Source organism: Ruditapes philippinarum, unplaced genomic scaffold (genome assembly GCF_026571515.1).
Source record: "Ruditapes philippinarum isolate M1 unplaced genomic scaffold, ASM2657151v2 ctg443_1_1_1_1, whole genome shotgun sequence".
Classification (NCBI taxonomy): Eukaryota; Metazoa; Mollusca; class Bivalvia; order Venerida; family Veneridae; genus Ruditapes; species Ruditapes philippinarum.
Genome location: NW_026856675.1, coordinates 32,030 through 51,716, shown reverse-complemented (window position 1 = coordinate 51,716; position 19,687 = coordinate 32,030). Strand labels below are relative to the sequence as shown.

At 35.8% G+C, this 19,687-nt stretch overlaps 1 protein-coding gene across 3 annotated transcripts in view; it reads right to left on the bottom strand.

Annotated features, from left to right (window-relative positions):
• Positions 1 to 19,687, bottom strand: part of LOC132747288 (dnaJ homolog subfamily B member 6-like) — a 58,788-nt gene that overhangs the window by 11,080 nt on the left and 28,021 nt on the right. Inside the window, exons 3-6 of one of the 3 annotated variants that reach the window (XM_060736619.1) lie at positions 18,584 to 18,693; positions 17,453 to 17,641; positions 15,385 to 15,457; positions 1,036 to 1,233 (exon numbers count right to left, since the gene is read on the bottom strand). In XM_060736619.1, the coding sequence (XP_060592602.1) occupies positions 1,036 to 1,233; positions 15,385 to 15,457; positions 17,453 to 17,641; positions 18,584 to 18,693 (570 nt within the window). Of the gene's footprint in view, positions 1 to 1,035; positions 1,234 to 15,384; positions 15,512 to 17,452; positions 17,642 to 18,583; positions 18,694 to 19,687 lie in introns of all 3 variants that reach the window. The other 2 variants (XM_060736618.1, XM_060736620.1) reach the window with 2 other exon arrangements.

Sequence of the window (19,687 nt, the reverse complement as noted above, 5' to 3'; positions counted from 1 at the left end):
TTATTAAGCCTATATCTTACTACATACATGTATAATTTTTACATTATTCATAGACAAACTTCATCATTCTTACAAAACTACTGCAGACTTCAAACTTGTGAGAATATTGATCAAAATCAAAGATGGCCATTTATTAACTTATTTACTTATGAATTAAAGGCTAAATCTTTAAAAAAAATCCACTAAATATGTTATTCATTTATAGTAATTTCTTATAAACTTTCATTAATATTAAGGAACAAAAGTAGGCTTCCAGCAGCTTAGTTTTGATGATAGTGATAAATGCTGAAGATTTTATTTTCTTCTGTTTTGTCTTGTTTTTTTTGATGTTTTTTTTTGGTTTTACGTCACATCGACACAGAATAGGTCATATCGCGACGTTCCAGCTTTACTGGTGGAGGAAGACCTCAGGTGCCCTTCCGTGCATTATTTCAGGCACGAACGGGTACCTGAGTAGAACCACCGACGTTCCGTAAGCTAGCTGGATAGCTTCCTCACATTAAAGAATCCAAAGTCCCTGTCGGGATTCGAACCCACAGCGGTGAAGGGCAAGTGGTTTGAAGTCAACGACCTTAACCACTCGGCCACGGACGCCCCTTTTTCTGTTTTGTCTGACGGCATATCCAAACAGTTTATGTCATATGGCACCAAAACAGGAAGGATGATTTTGAAGATGTTCCTTACAAGAATGATGATGTAAAACAGTGTTAACAAGATCATCATTTAGTACAACTAGAAACTGTTTACCATACTTGAGGATTTTGATGAGAAAAGGTCATAAATGACTTAGAATGATAGTATTCTAAACACATTATAAACTCACAATAAGGTGAAGACGGCATAATATGTGGGCTACTTAATAGAAAAAAATAAAACCTACCTTTCAAGGAAAACACAGGCAAACTGGTTACCCTCACAATGATAAATGTGGCAAATGTCCTAAGAAATAGGTAATTACTGGAGTTTCGACAAGATACATTTTTCACTGGTACAATGGTACGAAAATTCAGGACAGATAACATTATTTTTATTTACCCTGTATGGAGTCCTTGTGACCGGTGTAAGAACGGGTCATCAAATATAGAATGGAACCCAAATGACATGCCGGGAAACCCAAACGAGCTAAACCCGATAGAACCCATAGGATGAGCATGCCCCTGTCTTTCCCGCCTTCTGCCAGCAGACTCCGCCCCTCTCTCCCGCCTTCTTTGACCATGTACATGACGCCGCCTTCTACAATGTCCCAAAACATACAACATACCATATATACAGTCTAGCTTCACATGATCATAATATTGATACAATTTAATATTATAAACTATCTGTCTAAAATGCACAATTTCATATAAGTTTTGGACATCGCCTGCTGCCGAAAAATATACGTGTCGGTGCAACTGTTGCCATTATCACCTTTTGTACGATGCTGCGTCATTTCAGACAGCGTGAAGATGTGACGTGACATAAGCATTCAATTAACTATTTTCTGGACAATATTACTATAGCTACACTTTCTTTGTTAAGAAACCATAGTAACAAAGTTTCCATTAAATATTACCATAGCAACCCATTTTCCATAGACCCCCGCATCAGCTTCAAATAATAATCATAGCATGCTTAATTCTGTGCGAACGAAATATCAAAACTTGTTCAAACTAGGAACAAAATGCAAATGTATCTACAATACTGAAAGCAGAAATAACATGGCAACTACAATAACAACATCCTTTACCCATCATGCAATAGTTAGTAATAATTATAGTAATATTTTGGAATCTAAATAAATATGCTCAAATTCGAAAAACAAAACGGAACCAATATCGTACGGACATCTACACGACAGCCAAAAACAAAACTAAATGAAGATTAGGATGAAACATGAAGATTAAATGAAACTGTTAATATATTCAATCTTTCAATTTTTTTTCTAACCTTCTTTTAATGAAATAGTTGGAAAAAGATCTTTTTAATACATAATATGTTTATGTTTTCTCTACATATTTTCTGAAGCATATTTTTTTATGTTGTTAGTGACTAAAATACCAACATGCTAATATTCTATATAACAAAGTTCTATAATTTTGTTATCCTTCAACCCTGCTCAATTTACTTGATTTGTTCTAGTTTCAAATTATAAACTTCCAATTGTTAATTCATCGGATTTTATCACTGAAATCTAATTGACACTATATCAAGAATTTTCAAACTGCACGGGTCTGTACCGTTTAAAATGGCGCATCTTTATACTCGTAGGCCATCAGAACATTTTTAATCAAAATACATATATATATAAAGTTTATACACGAATGTAACAAATATTGAAGAAGCACTGGGTGAATAGTTCATCTTTATATCCATCCATTGGCCATCAGAAAGATTTTACTCAAAATACATTAATATAGTTTATAAACAAATGTGACAAATATTGACAAATACAAATATCAAAGTTATAATACATGTTTAATTAAGTAGCTTTAACAGACCATCTGTTTTCACAACAGCTATACAGTATCCAAATTTTACTTCACACAGAAAAACTGTAACAGTTTTTACTGCTCTACATTAATTTCATTATACACTTTTTCAAATTGTAGCCCAGCCCAGTAAGGCAGTTCACAGAATAGGGAAGGAAATCAGCAGTATTTAAACCTTCTTCTGTGCCTACAATGACTTGGTTGGGCTTTTTGCCGCCAAAATAGCCCAAACTTCGGTGTGTATATTATAGCTCTCCCTATTCCTCAAACAGTCAAGTTAAGTATTGAAAATTTCAAATGAACCTGGATAATTCAAAGATGGCAATTTTGAAAGACAGACATTTTTTTTATTGTAAATAAATAACATTTCAAAAATTGAATTGAAATTTTTTAAGGTAAAATTGATAACTGACATATATTTTTTTCTTCTAGAAGTTGATTTTTGTTGGTCATTTCTGTACAGTTACTAAAAAGTTAAAAAGATCATATTGTGCCATCTGCACAATAAAAGTAGAGTTTTAGATGTCAGGCCTCACTTCATACAATAGAACAACAAAACTGTAGAACCAAAAATCTCCCGATAGAACCACAAACCTTCTATATATTAGCAAATAAAAAACTTCCTCAAATAAAAGAGCGGAACACCCCTATCAGGATGTGAACATATTCTACAGCATACAATTTACATGATTTGAAAATAGCAACCCTAACCAACATAAATAAATTGTACTATATTAATTTGTCAGTTATTATAAGGATATCTAGGAGTTATTGTCTATAATGTTGATGAAAGTCTCACAAAATCATGTCTGTAAAACTAACTCATTTCTACATGATGTAACTAGATTCAACGCATTTAAATGCACTACATATACTATTTATGCATTCTTTAAAAATTCATATATTTTAATCCTATAGACCAAAATCCATGTCTGTTTCTAAAGAACTCAATTATGTTTGTTTGGTGTGACCCTACATTTTCTTTCATGTTTGTTTGTTGTGGCCCAAAGTTCTTTTTCATGTTTGTTGTTACCCTACAGACCTAAATCATGTTTGTTTGTCGTGATCCTATAAACCTCAAATCATGTTTGTTTGTTGTGACCCTACAGACCTAAATCATGTTTGTTTGTTGTGACCATATATACCTTTATCACGTTTATTGTGACCCCTTAAGACTTCTTTTATGTTCCTTTGTTTACCGTGACCCTTTACATCTTTGTTTGTTTGTTGTTTTTTTTTTTTTGGGGGGGGGGGGGGTTTACGTCACATCGACACAGTATGGGTCATATCGCGACGTTCCAGCTTTACTGGTGGAGGAAGACCTAAAGTGCCCTTCCGTGCATTATTTCAGGCACGAACGGGCACCTGAGTAGAACCACCAACGTTCCGTAAGCTAGCTGGATAGCTTCACATAAAAGAATCCAAAGTCCCTGTCGGAATTCGAACCCACAGCGGTGAGGGGCAAGTGGTTTTAAGTCAACGAGCTTAACAACTCGGCCACGGACGCCCCTTTAACATCTTTAATTATTCTTGTTTGTTTAGATCCTGTATCATGTTTTTTTAAACTAAAGTATTTAATCTCACATTTTTCTAAGTGAACTATTCTATCTATGGATAATGTCATTTTTATGAAAAGACCTACATTAGATTTTTATTATTTACATTTTGTTGTTCATTGTTTTATAGGACAATTGTTCTTTGTTTAATAGAAAAGTTGTTCTTAAATGTTTTAGGACAGTTGTTCTTTGTTTTATAGCACAGTTGTTCTTTGCTTTATAGAACTGTTGTTCTTTGCTTTATTGGACATTGTTTTTTGTTTTACAGGACAGTAACTGTTGTTCTTTGCTTTAAAGGACTGTACTGTAGTTCTTTCCTTTACAGGGCAGTTGCTCTTTGTTTTATAAAACAGTTGTTATTTGCCTTATTGGCCAGATGTTCAATGTTTTTATAGGACAGTTGTTCTTTGTTTTATTTGACAGGTCTTCTTTGCTTTATGAGACAGTTGTTCTTAGTTTTATAGGACAATTGTTTTTTGCTTCATAGGACAGTTGTTCTTTGGACATTTGTTATTTCCTTTATAGGCAGTTCTCCTTTCCTTTTTAGGACAGTTGTTCTTTGCTGTATAGGACAGTTCTTCTTTGCTTTATAGAACAGTTGTTCTTTGTTTTATAGGACAGTTGTTCTTTGTTTTATAGGTTGGTTGTTCTTTGTTTCATAGGACATTTGTTATTTGCTTCATAGGCAGTTCTTCTTTGCTTTATAGGACAGTTGTTCTTTGCTTTATAGGACAGTTGTTCTTTGTTTTATAGGACAGTTGTTCTTTGCTTTATAGGACAGTTGTTCTTTGTTTTATAGGACAGTAACTGTTGTCCTTAGTTTTATAGGACAGTTGTTCTTTGTTTTATAGGTTGGTTGTTCTTTGTTTTACAGGACATTTGTTACTTGCTTTATAGGCAGTTCTTCTTTGCTGTTTAGGCAGTTCTTCTTTGTATTATAGAACAGTTGTTTTTTGTTTTATAGGTCAGTTGTTCTTTCCTTTATAGGACATTTGTTATTTGCCTTATAGGCAGTTTTTCATTGTTTTATATGACAGTTGCTCTTTGTTTTATAGTTGCTCTTTGTTTTATAGGACAGGTGTTCTTTGTTTAACAGGACATTTGTTATTTCCTTTATACAACAGGTCTTTTTTGCTTTATAGGACAGTTTTTTTTTTTTGTCTTTAAAAACACTTGTCATTTGTGTTTCATAGGACGAACAAAAACAATAATCACCATTACATTGAAGCATGCATATCTTGATACATCAACTATAGAGATTTTTTAATTTTAAATAGTTATTTGTATGTACCAATGCTGTTTCCAAATTTGAAGAGTACTCAGAATTCATACTGGCAAATTTGAAGAGTACTCAGAATTCATACTTTGTTTGATTGTAAACTCATAAATGTCAACCCCCTTTTGTGGGGGACCAAGACATGCAGATAGAATCACACATGGGTGTTGTGACCAGCAACTGCAGCACCCTACAGATTATAAAGGTCACAAAAAAGAATCTAACCGCAAGAATTAAAGGCCCATTATCCCCAGAAATGCTTTTATTTCAATTTATCAAAAGCATTTTAGTTCTTGGTGTTTTGTTATATTTTCCAAAAAGTTACTTATTGGCCAACTTTCTGAACCATCCTTTGTATGGAAGTCAAAATACGACTTTGTTTACATTTTACTGCTTTTATGACAAAAATTTTCATATTCAGTGTTACTTTCTTCAGGTTACATTAGCATCTAACATGCTCTAGAATCATTATTTGAAAGTTTAAAAAAAACCCTCATGTTTGCCCTTCCTAAAGAATGAAAACTATATTTATTTTAAATACAATTTGTAGAACGATGATAAAACAGTAACAACACTATCATTTCAACAATTCAACATGTCATCCATATTCTGTTTGTATGATGACATCATGATGACATCATCATGGATGTCATGATTCTTTTACAAAAGCTCCCTCTAGTGACAGACGGGTGATGAAGAAAGGGGAGGTTACTCTAAAGTGACTTTTACCTAACACACAGCAGCATGCTGGGTAATTTGATGAAGAATGACACAGAATAATAAGATGGGTGGTTATTTTTTTCAACAAAATTGCAGTTAACTAAAAGGAAGTACATGTATTAAACAGAGATTATAAACAAACATGTTAAAGTAGAAATAAAGGGTTTACAAACACAGATACAGGTAAAGAAATCATCATAAAAAATATAAAGAAAAGGGAAAAACAAATGGAAGTTACTGAGTTCTGTTCAAGAGGCATGCTAAAAAAATAAGTACAAAAAAATTCTACAATCATTGAAGGACAAGGTGCTTTGTTTCAAAACAGGTCCTCAATTTTTTTTATTTTTTTTACTTTCGCAGTCAACATTCTGGATAAAATTAATTAAAGTTCAGTAACCACTGTAAATCAATATCGAAACCTGACTGAATTTTATTATTAATTCCTGCAAATGGCCGTAACTACCATGTTACCGTCTTTTAAATTCTGTTTTAAAATGAAAATCTATCTTTTTTTAAAGGACATGAACTTAACTGATACAAAACAAATTGCATTTAGTATGTTTGTTCAGAAATATATGTAAGTTTATTTTTGATTGATTTATTTTTTTTTTTTTTTAACTCAGATGTTTATACATATTGATAACGATTCGCCAAACTGACGATTCTCCCGATAACATCACTAAAATGGGGCGAGTCATTAGTTGGGCGAATCGTTATATAACCATTAATAAACAAGATATGTTTGTAAAACATGTATGCCCCCTATCTGCAGCCAATTAGTCATGTGATAAGGTTATTATGCATGACTTCTGACCCAGTGATCAAACAATTAATAAGGGTTATCAAGTATCTACTGGTCATGACCTTAACCTTTGACCCCTTGACCCAAAACTCAATAGGGGTCATCTGCTGGTCACGACCAATCATCATACAAAGTTTGAAGTTCCTAGGCCTAAGCGTTTTTAGTTAATTGATCGGAAACCGTTTTTACCTACAAGGTCAATGTAACCTTGACCTTTGACCCCTTGACCCAAAATGAATAGGTCATCTGCTGGTCATGACCAATCACCATACCAAGTTTGAAGTTCCTAGGCCTAAGGGTTCTTTAGTTATTGATCGGAAACCGTTTTAACATACAAGGTCAATGTGACCTTGACCTTTGACCCCAAAATCAATAGGGGTCAGCTGCTGGTCATGACCAATCACCATGCCAAGTTTGAAGTTCCTAGACCGTAGCGTTCTTTAGTTATTGATCAGAAACCGTTTTTACTTACAATGTCAATGTGACCTTGACCTTTGACCCCTTGATCCCAAAATCAATAGGGGTAATCTGCTGGTCATGACAAATCACCATACCAAGTTTGAAGTTCCTAGGCCTAAGCGTTCTTAAGTTTTTGATCAGAAACCGTTTTTACTTACAAGGTCAATGTGACCTTGACCTTTGACCCCTTGACCCAAAACTCAATAGGGGTCATCTGCTGGTCACGACCAATCATCATACAAAGTTTGAAGTTCCTAGGCCTATGAGTTTTTAGTTAATTGATCGGAAACCATTTTTAACTACAAGGTCAATGTGACCTTGACCTTTGACCCCTTGACCCCAAAATCAATAGGTCATCTGCTGGTCATGACCAATCACCATACCAAGTTTGAAGTTCCTAAGCCTAAGGGTTCTTAAGTTATTGATTGTAAAGCATTTTTACCTACAAGGTCAATGTAACCTTGCCCTTTGACCCCTTAACCCCAATATCAATAGGGGTCATCTGCTGGTCATGACCAATCACCATACCAAGTTTGAAGTTCCTAGGCCTAAGGGTTCTTTAGTTATTGATCGGAAACCGTTTTAACCTAAGAGGTCAATGTGACCTTGACCTTTGACCCCTTGACCCCAAAATTAATAGGGGTCATCTACTTATCATGACCAATCACCATATCAAGTTTGAAGTTCCTAGGCCTAAGGGTTCTTTCGTTATTGATCGGAAACCGTTTTTACCTACAAGGTCAATGTGACCTTGACCTTTGACCCCTTAACCCCAAAATCAATAGGGGTCATCTGCTGGTCATAACCAATCACCATACCAAGTTTGAAGTTCCTAGGCCTAAGGGTTCTTTTGTTATTGATCAGAAACCGTTTTTACCCAAGAGGTCAATGTGACCTTGACCTTTGACCCCTTGACCCCAAAATCAATAGGGGTCATCTACTGATCATGACCAATCACCATACCAAGTTTGAAGTTCCTAGGCCTTAAGGTTCTTTAGTTATTGATCGGAAACCGTTTTTGCTTACAAGGTCAATGTGACCTTGACCTTTGCCCCCTTGACCCCAAAATCAATAGGGGTCATCTACTGATCATGACCAATCACCATACCAAGTTTGAAGTTCCTAGGCCTTAAGGTTCTTTAGTTATTGATCGGAAACCGTTTTTGCTTACAAGGTCAATGTGACCTTGACCTTTGACCCCTTGACCCCAAAATCAATAGGGGTCATCTACTGGTCATGACCAATCACCATACCAAGTTTGAAGTTCCTAGGCCTTAAGGTTCTTTAGTTATTGATCGGAAACCGTTTTTGCTTACAAGGTCAATGTGACCTTGACCTTTGACCCCTTGACCCCAAAATCAATAGGGGTCATCAACTAGTCATGACCAATCACCATACCAAGTTTGAAGTTCCTAGGCCTTAAGGTTCTTTAGTTATTGATCGGAAACCGTTTTTGCTTACAAGGTCAATGTGACCTTGACCTTTGACCCCTTGACCCCAAAATCAATAGGGGTCATCAACTGATCATGACCAATCACCATACCAAGTTTGAAGTTCCTAGGCCTAAGCGTTCTTTAGTTATTGATCGGAAACCGTTTTTACCTACAAGGTCAATGTGACCTTGACCTTTGACCCCTTGACCCTAAAATCAATAGGGGTCATCTGCTGGTCATGACCAATCACCATACCAAGTTTGAAGTTCCTAGGCCTAAGTGTTCTTTAGTTATTGATCGGAAACAGTTTTTACCTACAAGGTCAATGTGACCTTGACCTTTGACCCCTTGACCCTAAAATCAATAGGGGTCATTTACTGGCCATGGCCAATCACCATACCAAGTTTGAAGTTCCTAGGCCTAAGTTTTCTTTAGTTATTGATCGGAAACCGTTTTTACCTACAAGGTCAATGTGACCTTGACCTTTGACCCCTTGACCCCAAAATCAATAGGGGTCATCTACTGGTCATGACCAATCACCATACCAAGTTTGAAGTTCCTAGGCTTTAAGGTTCTTTAGTTATTGATCAGAAACCGTTTTTGCTTACAAGGTCAATGTGACCTTGACCTTTGACCCCTTGACCCCAAAATCAATAGGGGTCATCAACTGATCATGACCAATCACCATACCAAGTTTGAAGTTCCTAGGCCCTAAAGTTCTTTAGTTATTGATCGGAAACCGTTTTTGCTTACAAGGTCAATGTGACCTTGACCTTTGACCCCTTGACCCTAAAATCAATAGGGGTCATCTACTGATCATGACCAATCACCATACCAAGTTTGAAGTTCCTAGGCCCTAAAGTTCTTTAGTTATTGATCGGAAACCGTTTTTGCTTACAAGGTCAATGTGACCTTGACCTTTGACCCCTTGACCCTAAAATCAATAGGGGTCATCTACTGATCATGACCAATCACCATACCAAGTTTGAAGTTCCTAGGCCTTAAGGTTCTTTAGTTATTGATCGGAAACCGTTTTTGCTTACAAGGTCAATGTGACCTTGACCTTTGACCCCTTGACCCCAAAATCAATAGGGGTCATCTACTGATCATGACCAATCACCATACCAAGTTTGAAGTTCCTAGGCCTTAAGGTTCTTTAGTTATTGATCGGAAACCTTTTTTGCTTACAAGGTCAATGTGACCTTGACCTTTGACCCCTTGCCCCCAAAATCAATAGGTGTCATCTACTGATCATGACCAATCACCATACTAAGTTTGAAGTTCCTAGGCCTTAAGGTTCTTTAGTTATTGATCGGAAACAATTTTTACTTACAAGGTCAATGTGACCTTGACCTTTGACCCCTTGACCCCAAAATCAATAGGGGTAATCTACTGGTCATGACCAATCACCATACCAAGTTTGAAGTTCCTAGGCCTAAGGGTTCTTTAGTTATCACTCGGAAACCATTTGGTCTACGGACCGACGGACCGACAAGTGCAAAGCAATATACCCCCTTTTCTTCGAAATGGGGGCATAATTAATATACATGCCAAAAAAAACCCAAAAAAAACAAGATTGCATTTGAGAAAAATGCTATGCCACCGCATTAATACAACACTAAGCCTTGTACCTTCAGACAATAAGATTTTTTTATTTTTTTACTATATGTATATATTGAAAATCAATGACCCCCGGGGCAAAGGCAATTTTGACCCCAGGGCTATAATTTAAACAATCTTGCTAGAAGTTCACTACATAATGTTTCATGCAAAATATCTAACCTCTAGCATTTGTCAATTACTAGAAGAAATTTTTTTAAAGTTTTTACTACATGTATAAGTTTTTACTATATACATATAAGGAAAACCAATGACCAATGGCGGGGCCGATTCTGATCCTAGGGCTATAATTTGAATAATCTGGGTAGAGGTCTACCAGACAATGCCTTATGCAAAATATCTAAGCTCTAGGCCTTTTGGGTCTTTACAAGAAGGTATTTTAAGTTTTAACTATATGTACATATAGTGAAAATCAATGACCCTCGGGGCGGGCCGATTTTGACCCCAGGGCTATAATTTGAACAATCTTGGTAAGGGTCTACCAGACAATGCCTTATGCAAAATATCTAAGCTCTAGGCCTTTTGGGTCTTTACAAGAAGGTATTTTAAGGTTTTGCTATATGTACATATAGTGAAAATCAATGACCTCCGGGGCGGGGCCGATTTTGACCCCAGGGCTATAATTTGAACAATCTTGGTAGAGGTCTATCAGACAATGCCTTATGCAAAATATCTAAGCTCTAGGCCTTTTGGGTCTTTACAAGAAGATTTTTTAAATTTATTCTTATAATTCCTTTGGTTGCCATGGCAACCAGATTTCAGTATGGAATGAAATTCTTTGAACAACTTTGGAAGCCCTTCACCCAAGGATCAATCCTGCCAAGTTTGGTTGAAATTGGACTAGTGGTTTTTCACAAGAAGATTTTTTAAGTTCACTATATAATCTATAGAACACACACACACACACACACACAAACACAGAGGTGAATCGCTATATGCCACCGCATCGCAGATGCTGCGGTGGCATAAAAAAATTAATAAAAAGCAACTTTCAAGACAAAATTCTATCTATATATAATAAAATAAAACTATATATAATAAAATAAAACTCTAATGGACAACATTTATTGAGAAATGAAAAAAAAATTGTAACAACAAAATCATATCTACAAGGCAAACTTACTAATAAGCACTAAGGGTAATCTATAGGGAAATCTATAATTTTCTAAAAATATCATCCCCTTAACCTCCTGGATGTGAAAATGATGACATCATCATGTATGTCATGATTCTTTTTTCTAAAGCTCCCTCTAGTGGTGAGTGACGAAAAAGGGGAGGTTACTCTGCCAACTATTCCAACGCAAAATAATGCCAGGCCGGCCTGAACAAATTAGGCTGTTCGACCAGGGTCTATACTGGCAGTTGCTCAATTTTTGTATTTTGATACTGAAAATCAAACTCTGCCATTTTGGGCGTTCCTTAGAGAATCCGTTTTAGGGATTTTGTTTTTCTCTATTTGAATGGACTGTTCCAAATTCAAAACGGGGCAAATCCATTTCACACATCCAGCAAGTTAAGGGTTTAGAGAAAACAACAAAATGTTTTATCTGTGTACTGTAGAATATTTCGAGAAATACAAAACAACACTGTCACATACCAATAAATTATCACCTTAGTGCAATAACTGATTAACTCCTATTGAATTTAGAAGAACGTAGTACGTTACTGCACTAAGGTGATGAAATATATAAACATATAATCTGATAAATATTTTAAATAGACTTTTCCTGCATTCGTTGTTAGGAACTCGGTGACTCGGAGAAGCCGGTCACTTTCGATTCCAGCGGGTTAACGGTTCAAATACATTGTTTCAACAGTGTTACTCTGAACTCTCGATTTGTGCGGACATTTTTGTTAATTCTGTGATTCTAACTTACTTGTGCCTCAAAATTACCCAGAATGCTAAGTGCAAAAAGCCGTGCATCCCATCCCAACCCACCTAAATACTCTTCAAAGGAGATGTATAACAGTTGCTATCAATTTTATCTCCTCCATGAAGAGCTAAGGAGAAAAATGCTGAGTCATCTTGAAGAAATAACTTTACCTAGCATTTATATGTTGTATAGAAATATAATATAACATAATTAAAATACTCACCACAAAAAAAGAAAGATAATAATATAAAATGAGCCGCATCACGACAAAACCAACATAATGGGTTTGCGACCAGCATGGATCCAGACCAGCCTGCACATCCGCGCAGTCTGATCAGGATCCATGCTGTTCGCTATCAGTTTCACTACTTGTTATAGACTTTGTAAGCGTACAACATGGATCCTGATCAGACTGCGCGGATGCGCAGGCTAGTCTGGATCCATGCTGGTCTCAAACACACTATGTTGGTTTTGTCGTGACGCGGCTCATATAAAATAATCACCTTATTCACTCAGATATGTGAGGAGATCAGAGTGTTTAGGTTTAATCTGCTATAAACTTTTCATGAATCAAATATGCATGATAGTGTACATTAAGAAGAAAAGTCTAAATAATTGAATGTTGATTTTGACTGATCGCAATTTATCTATCTTCAAAATGTTTTTGTCACAGCACAAATATCGGATAGGGTATTATACTACGGATAATAATTTACAACACGTTGTGTCTGGTTTATATGTCTATTCAAACTACTATAACGTTTTACTACAAAACATAGAGAGTGACATACTCTAACGTCACGCATACGCTGGAGTCATTTAACAGCACATGATTATGAGCGCAATTCCCGACAACTGTGTACATGTATGTAACCTGAATGGGAATGAATTAGTCCTTGGCATATGATGTGTAATACCATAAGTCCCATTCAATGAAATACCATAGCCATTATGTATAACCAATAGGTACATCTTTAATTTATCAAAATATAACTAGAACTGCCACTATCATGGCGTGAATACCCCCGCATACCACTTTGTCAGAATCAACAGTGGCCATTTAGAGCTCAAGGACAACCTCCCTGCCAAATCTGAGGTTACTAAGCCAGTGCATTGCTAAGTTATGTATTCAACATGCTTCAAATGTGAAAATGTCAAAATCAATACATTGCGGACAGGACATTCTTTAGCAATTGAGAAGAAAAGCTTTTTTTTTTCAAGGTCCCTGTGACCTTGACCTTTGACCCAGTGACCTAAAAATCAATAGGGGTCACCTTATAGTCATGATCAACATCCATGCCAAATATGAAGACTGTGGGTCAAGGGAATCTTAAGTTAATGGGTGGACAAACTGTTTGAAGTCAAAGTCCCTATGACCTTGACCTTTGATCCAGTGACCTCAAAATCAAAAGGGTTCATCTACTAATCATGATCAACATCCATGCCAAATATGAAGACTGTGGGTCAAAGGAATCTAAAGTTATTGGGCAGACAAACTTTTTGAAGTCAAGGTCCCTGTGACCTTGACCTTTGACCTGGTGACCTCAAAGTCAATAGGGGTCATCTACTAATCATGACTAACCTCCATGCCAAATATGAAGACAGTGGGTCAAAGGAATCTTAAGTTATTGGGCGGACAAGCTTTTTGAAGTCAAGGCCCCTGTGACCTTGACCTTTGACCTGGTGACCTCAAAGTCAATAGGGGTCATCTACTAATCATGACTAACCTCCATGCCAAATATGAAGACTGTGGGTCAAAGGAATCTTAAGTTATTGGGCAGACAAACTTTTTGAAGTCCCTGTAACCTTGACCTCTGACCCAGTGACCTTAAAATCAATAGGGGTCACCTTATAGTCATGATCAACATCCATGCCAAATATGAAAGACTGTGGGTCAAAGGAATCTTAAGTTATTGGGCGGACAAGCTTTTTGAAGTCAAGGCCCCTGTGACCTTGACCTTTAACCTGGTGACCTCAAAGTCAATAGGGGTCATCTACTAATCATGACTAACCTCACTGCCAAATATGACGACTGTCGGTCAAAGGAATCTTAAGTAATTGGGAGGACAAGCTTTTTGAAGTCAAGGCCCCTGTGACCTTGACCTTTGACCTGATGAACTCAAAATCAATAGGGGTCATCTACTAATCATGACTAACCTCCATGCCAAATATGAAGACTATGGGTCAAAGGAATCTTAAGTTATTGGGCGGACAAGCTTTTTGAAGTCAAGGCCCCTGTGACCTTGACCTTTAACCTGGTGACCTCAAAATCAATAGGGGTCATCTACTAATCATGACTAACCTCCATGCCAAATATGAAGACTGTAGGTCAAAGGAATCTTAAGTTATTGGGCGGACAAGCTTTTTGAAGTCAAGGCCCCTGTGACCTTGACCTTTAACCTGGTGACCTCAAAATCAATAGGGGTCATCTACTAATCATGACTAACCTCCATGCCAAATATGAAGACTGTGGGTCAAAGGAATCTTAAGTTATTGGGCGGACAAGCTTTTTGAAGTCAAGGCCCCTGTGACCTTGACCTTTGACCTAGTGACCTCAAAATCAATAGGGGTCATCTACTAATCATGACTAACCTCCATGACAAATACGAAGACTAAGGGTCAAAGGAATCTTAAGTTATTGGGCGGACAAGAAAAAACCGACGGACGGCCGGACGGACAAGCTGATTCCAGTATACCCCCCTTACAACTTTGTTGTGCGGGGGTATAAGAAGTGAAGCAGAAATCACTCGGGTTCAGCGTACACATTAAAAGGCGGAGTTTGTAAATCTACGGGAAAACACTCACAAACTGGAAAATACACCACTTCAACCAAAATCTGAGTGAATTCAGGTAATTCAACACCATAAAAAGTGGGGGGAAAAATTAAAAAAAATGTGAAATGAGCCGCGTCATGACAAAACCAACATTATGGGTTTGCGACCAGCATGGATCCAGACCAGCCTGCGCATCCACGAGTCTGATCAGGATCCATGCTGTTTGCTGTCAATTTCTCCACTTGTAATAGAGATGATAAGCGAACAGCATGGATCCTGATCAGACTGCGCGGATGCGCAGGCTGGTCTGGATCCATGCTGGTCGCAAACCCATTGTGTTGGTTTTGTTGTGACGCGGCTCAAATATTTTCACTATCATAAATCATTAAAATAACATACCCTGAACCGCCCGCAAAGGGGTCCCCACCGAACGATGATGATGAAGAGAAGAAGGGGCTTGGACCGGGAAATCCTGGAAAAGAATCCGCAAACAATCCATTTGAAAATCCACCCATTCTTGGACCGCCTAAAACAGATGTGGAAATTTTGTAATACCCTGTATATAGTAATCACTATGCGTAATACATGTATATATATTTTCCTGAAATAAATGTTTTATTATTTACATTTCCCTGACATAAATGTTGAAAATGTAATTACTACTGTAAATACCTTAATGTAGGAATAACCACAAAGATAATATTCATATGTATATCTAAAAATTTGTAATCTCAATATCTTTTTGGGGAAAAATAGATCAACATGTCATATTATATAATATAGAAAATTAAAAATAAAAGGCTAAAATTTTCATCATCTGATTTGATTAATCTTTCTTGTTTATTAGATTAAATACTAAAAGTGAATTATTTAATCATAAATGAAGGTCCTTAAATTTATATTAAATAATACCAGTATATATATATACTTTCAAATATTTCTAAATAAAATTTTAAGTCTTGAATATAATACAAAAGATGATGCAAGCTGCCAAATATATTTAAGACTGGAACCTCACCACCATGACATACATTGTCAAACCAGTCTATCAGGCCACACGAGGGAAAAGTTGAAATGTTGAAAATAATAGACAGTTCCTAATTTCTTTCTTAAATCTTTATCTAAGTGATCTTTATTTTTGGTGGTAAAGGCAGTTTTGGTTTTAGCATCAACAGGTTTTCTATACATTATTTTAAATTGGAAGTGGTCTGTATAGCACAGGTTTGACTGTACAAGATACAAGCTACGCATGAAATATCTCTGAATCTTCAATTTGAAGAGCTGAAAAATAAAATTCTGGAAGAAAAAGTCATGAAAGGGTAAAATTAAAACAGAAAGAAAAGAAAATTAAAGAAATATTAATTTAAAATGTTGAAGGAAAAACTAATCACACACATGATTGTGTCCACCTTGCATTTTGAAACCTTCCACTTTAGTGAGATCATGAATTTGAGCAAAATTGAGAACCAAACAAGATAGGTCATATAGCGACTTTCAAGCTTTACTGGTGGAGGAAGACCTCATGTGCCTTTCCATGAATTATTTCAGGCACAAACAGACACTTAAGTAGAAGCACCGGCATTCTGTAAACGAGCTAGATAGCTTCCTCACATAAAACAATCCAGTCTCCGTTTGGATTCGAACACACAGCGATGAGGGGCAAGTGGTTTGAAGTCAGCCACCTTAACCACTTGGCCACAGACGCCCCATAACAGCGTATTTGAAAGCCATATCAATCCAACCTAAACCATTTAGAAAAATCAAAATTTCTTTTTTACAAATCATAACTATGATGTTTTTTTGTTGTTTTTTTTTTATATTAATATAATTATTCTTATTTTTTTTTTTTGGCAAACAATGAATTATCTACCAGATAGTCAAACTGGGATTTTTCCTTCTGCAAAATAAATATAGTTGATTATAATATAGGTAAAAAGAACAGAATTGTATAAGAAACTAGGTAGAATTTACATTTTTAGAAATACCTATATAACAACAACCAAAGGGATGTCAAAATCTTCTGAAGAATATTATTGTTAAGTTAGACAGCCTTACGAACAAAATGAAAAAAATATGTATGGTCGCTGCCATTTTGTATTATCGCCTTTGCGGGCGCCAACATGAAGACACAATAATAATATTTAAGGCAGGCGAAGGCGAAGATGCCCTGCAGAATTTTCGTGTCAGTGGAAAGAAATGGCAGAAACCAGCCACCATAAAAATGCCATAAGATGTACCAATGCTTGGGCATATAAAATTATAAATGAGTACGAACATTTTCAACTAATTTAACATGATTTCTAAGTTCTATGGTTTCCTATCGCTCTTCCATATTTCCATGGCAACAAATTAAAAAGATAAAAATAAAGTTAAATATTCGCTGACTGTGACATCCCCAGAAACCAGATGTTAAAGGAAAAGGACTAAACATGGCACCAGGCGAGTGGCCATTTTTAATCTAATTTACCGGAAAAGAATTCTGCGAAAGGATCCCGGCCACCGAAAAATTCTCGGAAAACTTCTTCCGGATCTCTAAAGTGGAAACCATGGTAACCCGTGTCAAAGCCGTAACCGTCGTCGTAATGTGAATAACCGTTGCCTTGACTACCAGTCAAACCTGCCTTTCCATATTTGTCGTAGATTTGTCTTTTCTTTTCTGAATAGTAAAAGAGACACGTGTAAATAAACAATATATATGTGAAATGTTTTGTTTTCTTAGAAATTTGTAAAAATCAAAATTGATAATGCCTTACAGTGCTGTGTATCTCAACAATAATTTGTTGTTTGTTTAGGAATGTATTTTCCTGACACAAGCACTAAGTTTTAAAGGCTCCAGATTCATGCTAATTTTCATGAAATATTTTTTAAATGTATTTAAAAGTAACATATTGCAAAGTGAACAAAGATATCATTGACTTTTCATAGCAACCAGTGACTTTCCAAAGAAACATTTATATTTCATAGCAATTATGACTTTCCCATAGCAATCATTGACCTTCCATAGAAACAACAGTTACTGCATTTCATAGCAATTATGATTTTCCCATAGTAACCAGTGACTTTCCATAGAAACATTTGTATTTCATAGCAATAATGACTTTCCCATAGCATTGCTGCAACCATTGACTTTCCATAGAAATAATTGTATTTCATAGCAAATATGACTTTCCCATAGCAACCATTGACTTTCCATCTAAAATTTGTATTTCATAGCAACCAGTGACTTTCCCATAGCAACCATTGACTTTCCATAGAAACAATTGCATTCCATAACAATTATGATTTTCCCATAGCAACCATTGACTTTCCACAATAGCAACCAGTAAATTCATAGAAATCATTGACTTCCATAGCATAAAAAAATTCATAAAAAAATTTCATTATTTTGTGTATACATTTAATCTAATATTATGATAATTTGATATGGGAGGAGATCAAAGTACAGGAAAGATTCCACAAGTGCATAGCAATAATGATTCATATCTTATCATTCAAAGAAAAAAATTTGCATTGTATTGCATACATTTATAAAAAAAACCTTCAAAACAATCAGCCCGCGAATATTTCAGTACAGTAACAGCGTGTGGCTTTTACTTACTGTCGGACAAAACTTCGTACGCTTCTGAGATCTCCTTGAATTTTTTCTCGGCCTCGTCTTTTTTCTCCATGTTTTTGTCGGGATGCCATTTCAGGGCCATTTTTCTGTAGCTGAAATATAAAATAAGGAGACCCATTAGCCTCTGAAAGTTTTTATACTCAAGCTTTCTTTAGTTACAGATACGGATAAAGCCCTGTAAAAACAGTTGCACCCAGTGTATCATGCAGGTGCTCCTTTATGTCTTAGAGCATTAAATTCAACTCTTATCCTACTAATGGCAACTCATTCTATGCATTTGATCAGTGTAGACCAAGATTGCCCGGCATATTAGTGTTCAGTCAGTATTGGATATGTCTAGAAAGTTACCCTGTAAATGATAAATGGTTTTGTTCAGATTGAGACATCGACAATTCAAGATATTTAGAGCAGTAAGGATGGTTATGGTTTAAAGTGTGTGTTTTCTCTATATTCAACTCTTGAGAAAAACAACAACAACAAAAACAACGGAAAACACAACTGCGATAAACACATTCTTATTTTAACAGCTGTATCGAAGAACTTATAGTTACACACTTCTTAAAATACATGTAACATTACTTGCGTAAATATTTACGTAAACACAAAAAATAAAATCTTTTGCTTTTACATCATTTCATAGGGCAAAAAATAAATAACAACGTGGAAAAAGTAAATACTAAAATCAGTCTGAACATCATTGAGTTTTTTTTCTCCATAGATATATATATAAATAACTTCATGACTTTTTTGATTTTCACAGCATTAATCATAACATAAAAACCGCAAATAAAAACTAAACAGCACTCTTAACATTAAAGCAATGACGTTAACAGTGTGTTTATATGTAGATCTGGTTTCACGAGAAAATTCCAGGTATATCAATGAAATTCCTCCACACAAGTTGTAGCGGCAAGTTGTAGTATACATTCTGACAATAATGCATCATATAGCGTATTTATACTGGCGAAGTGCATAAAATATAACGCAAAACGTATTTCGATATCTTCGAGCACTTTATTTTCGCTTTTAATTTTTAATTATCCTCGAAAGAAATCTTTTCCTCTTTTTTACCTGGAAACTGATATA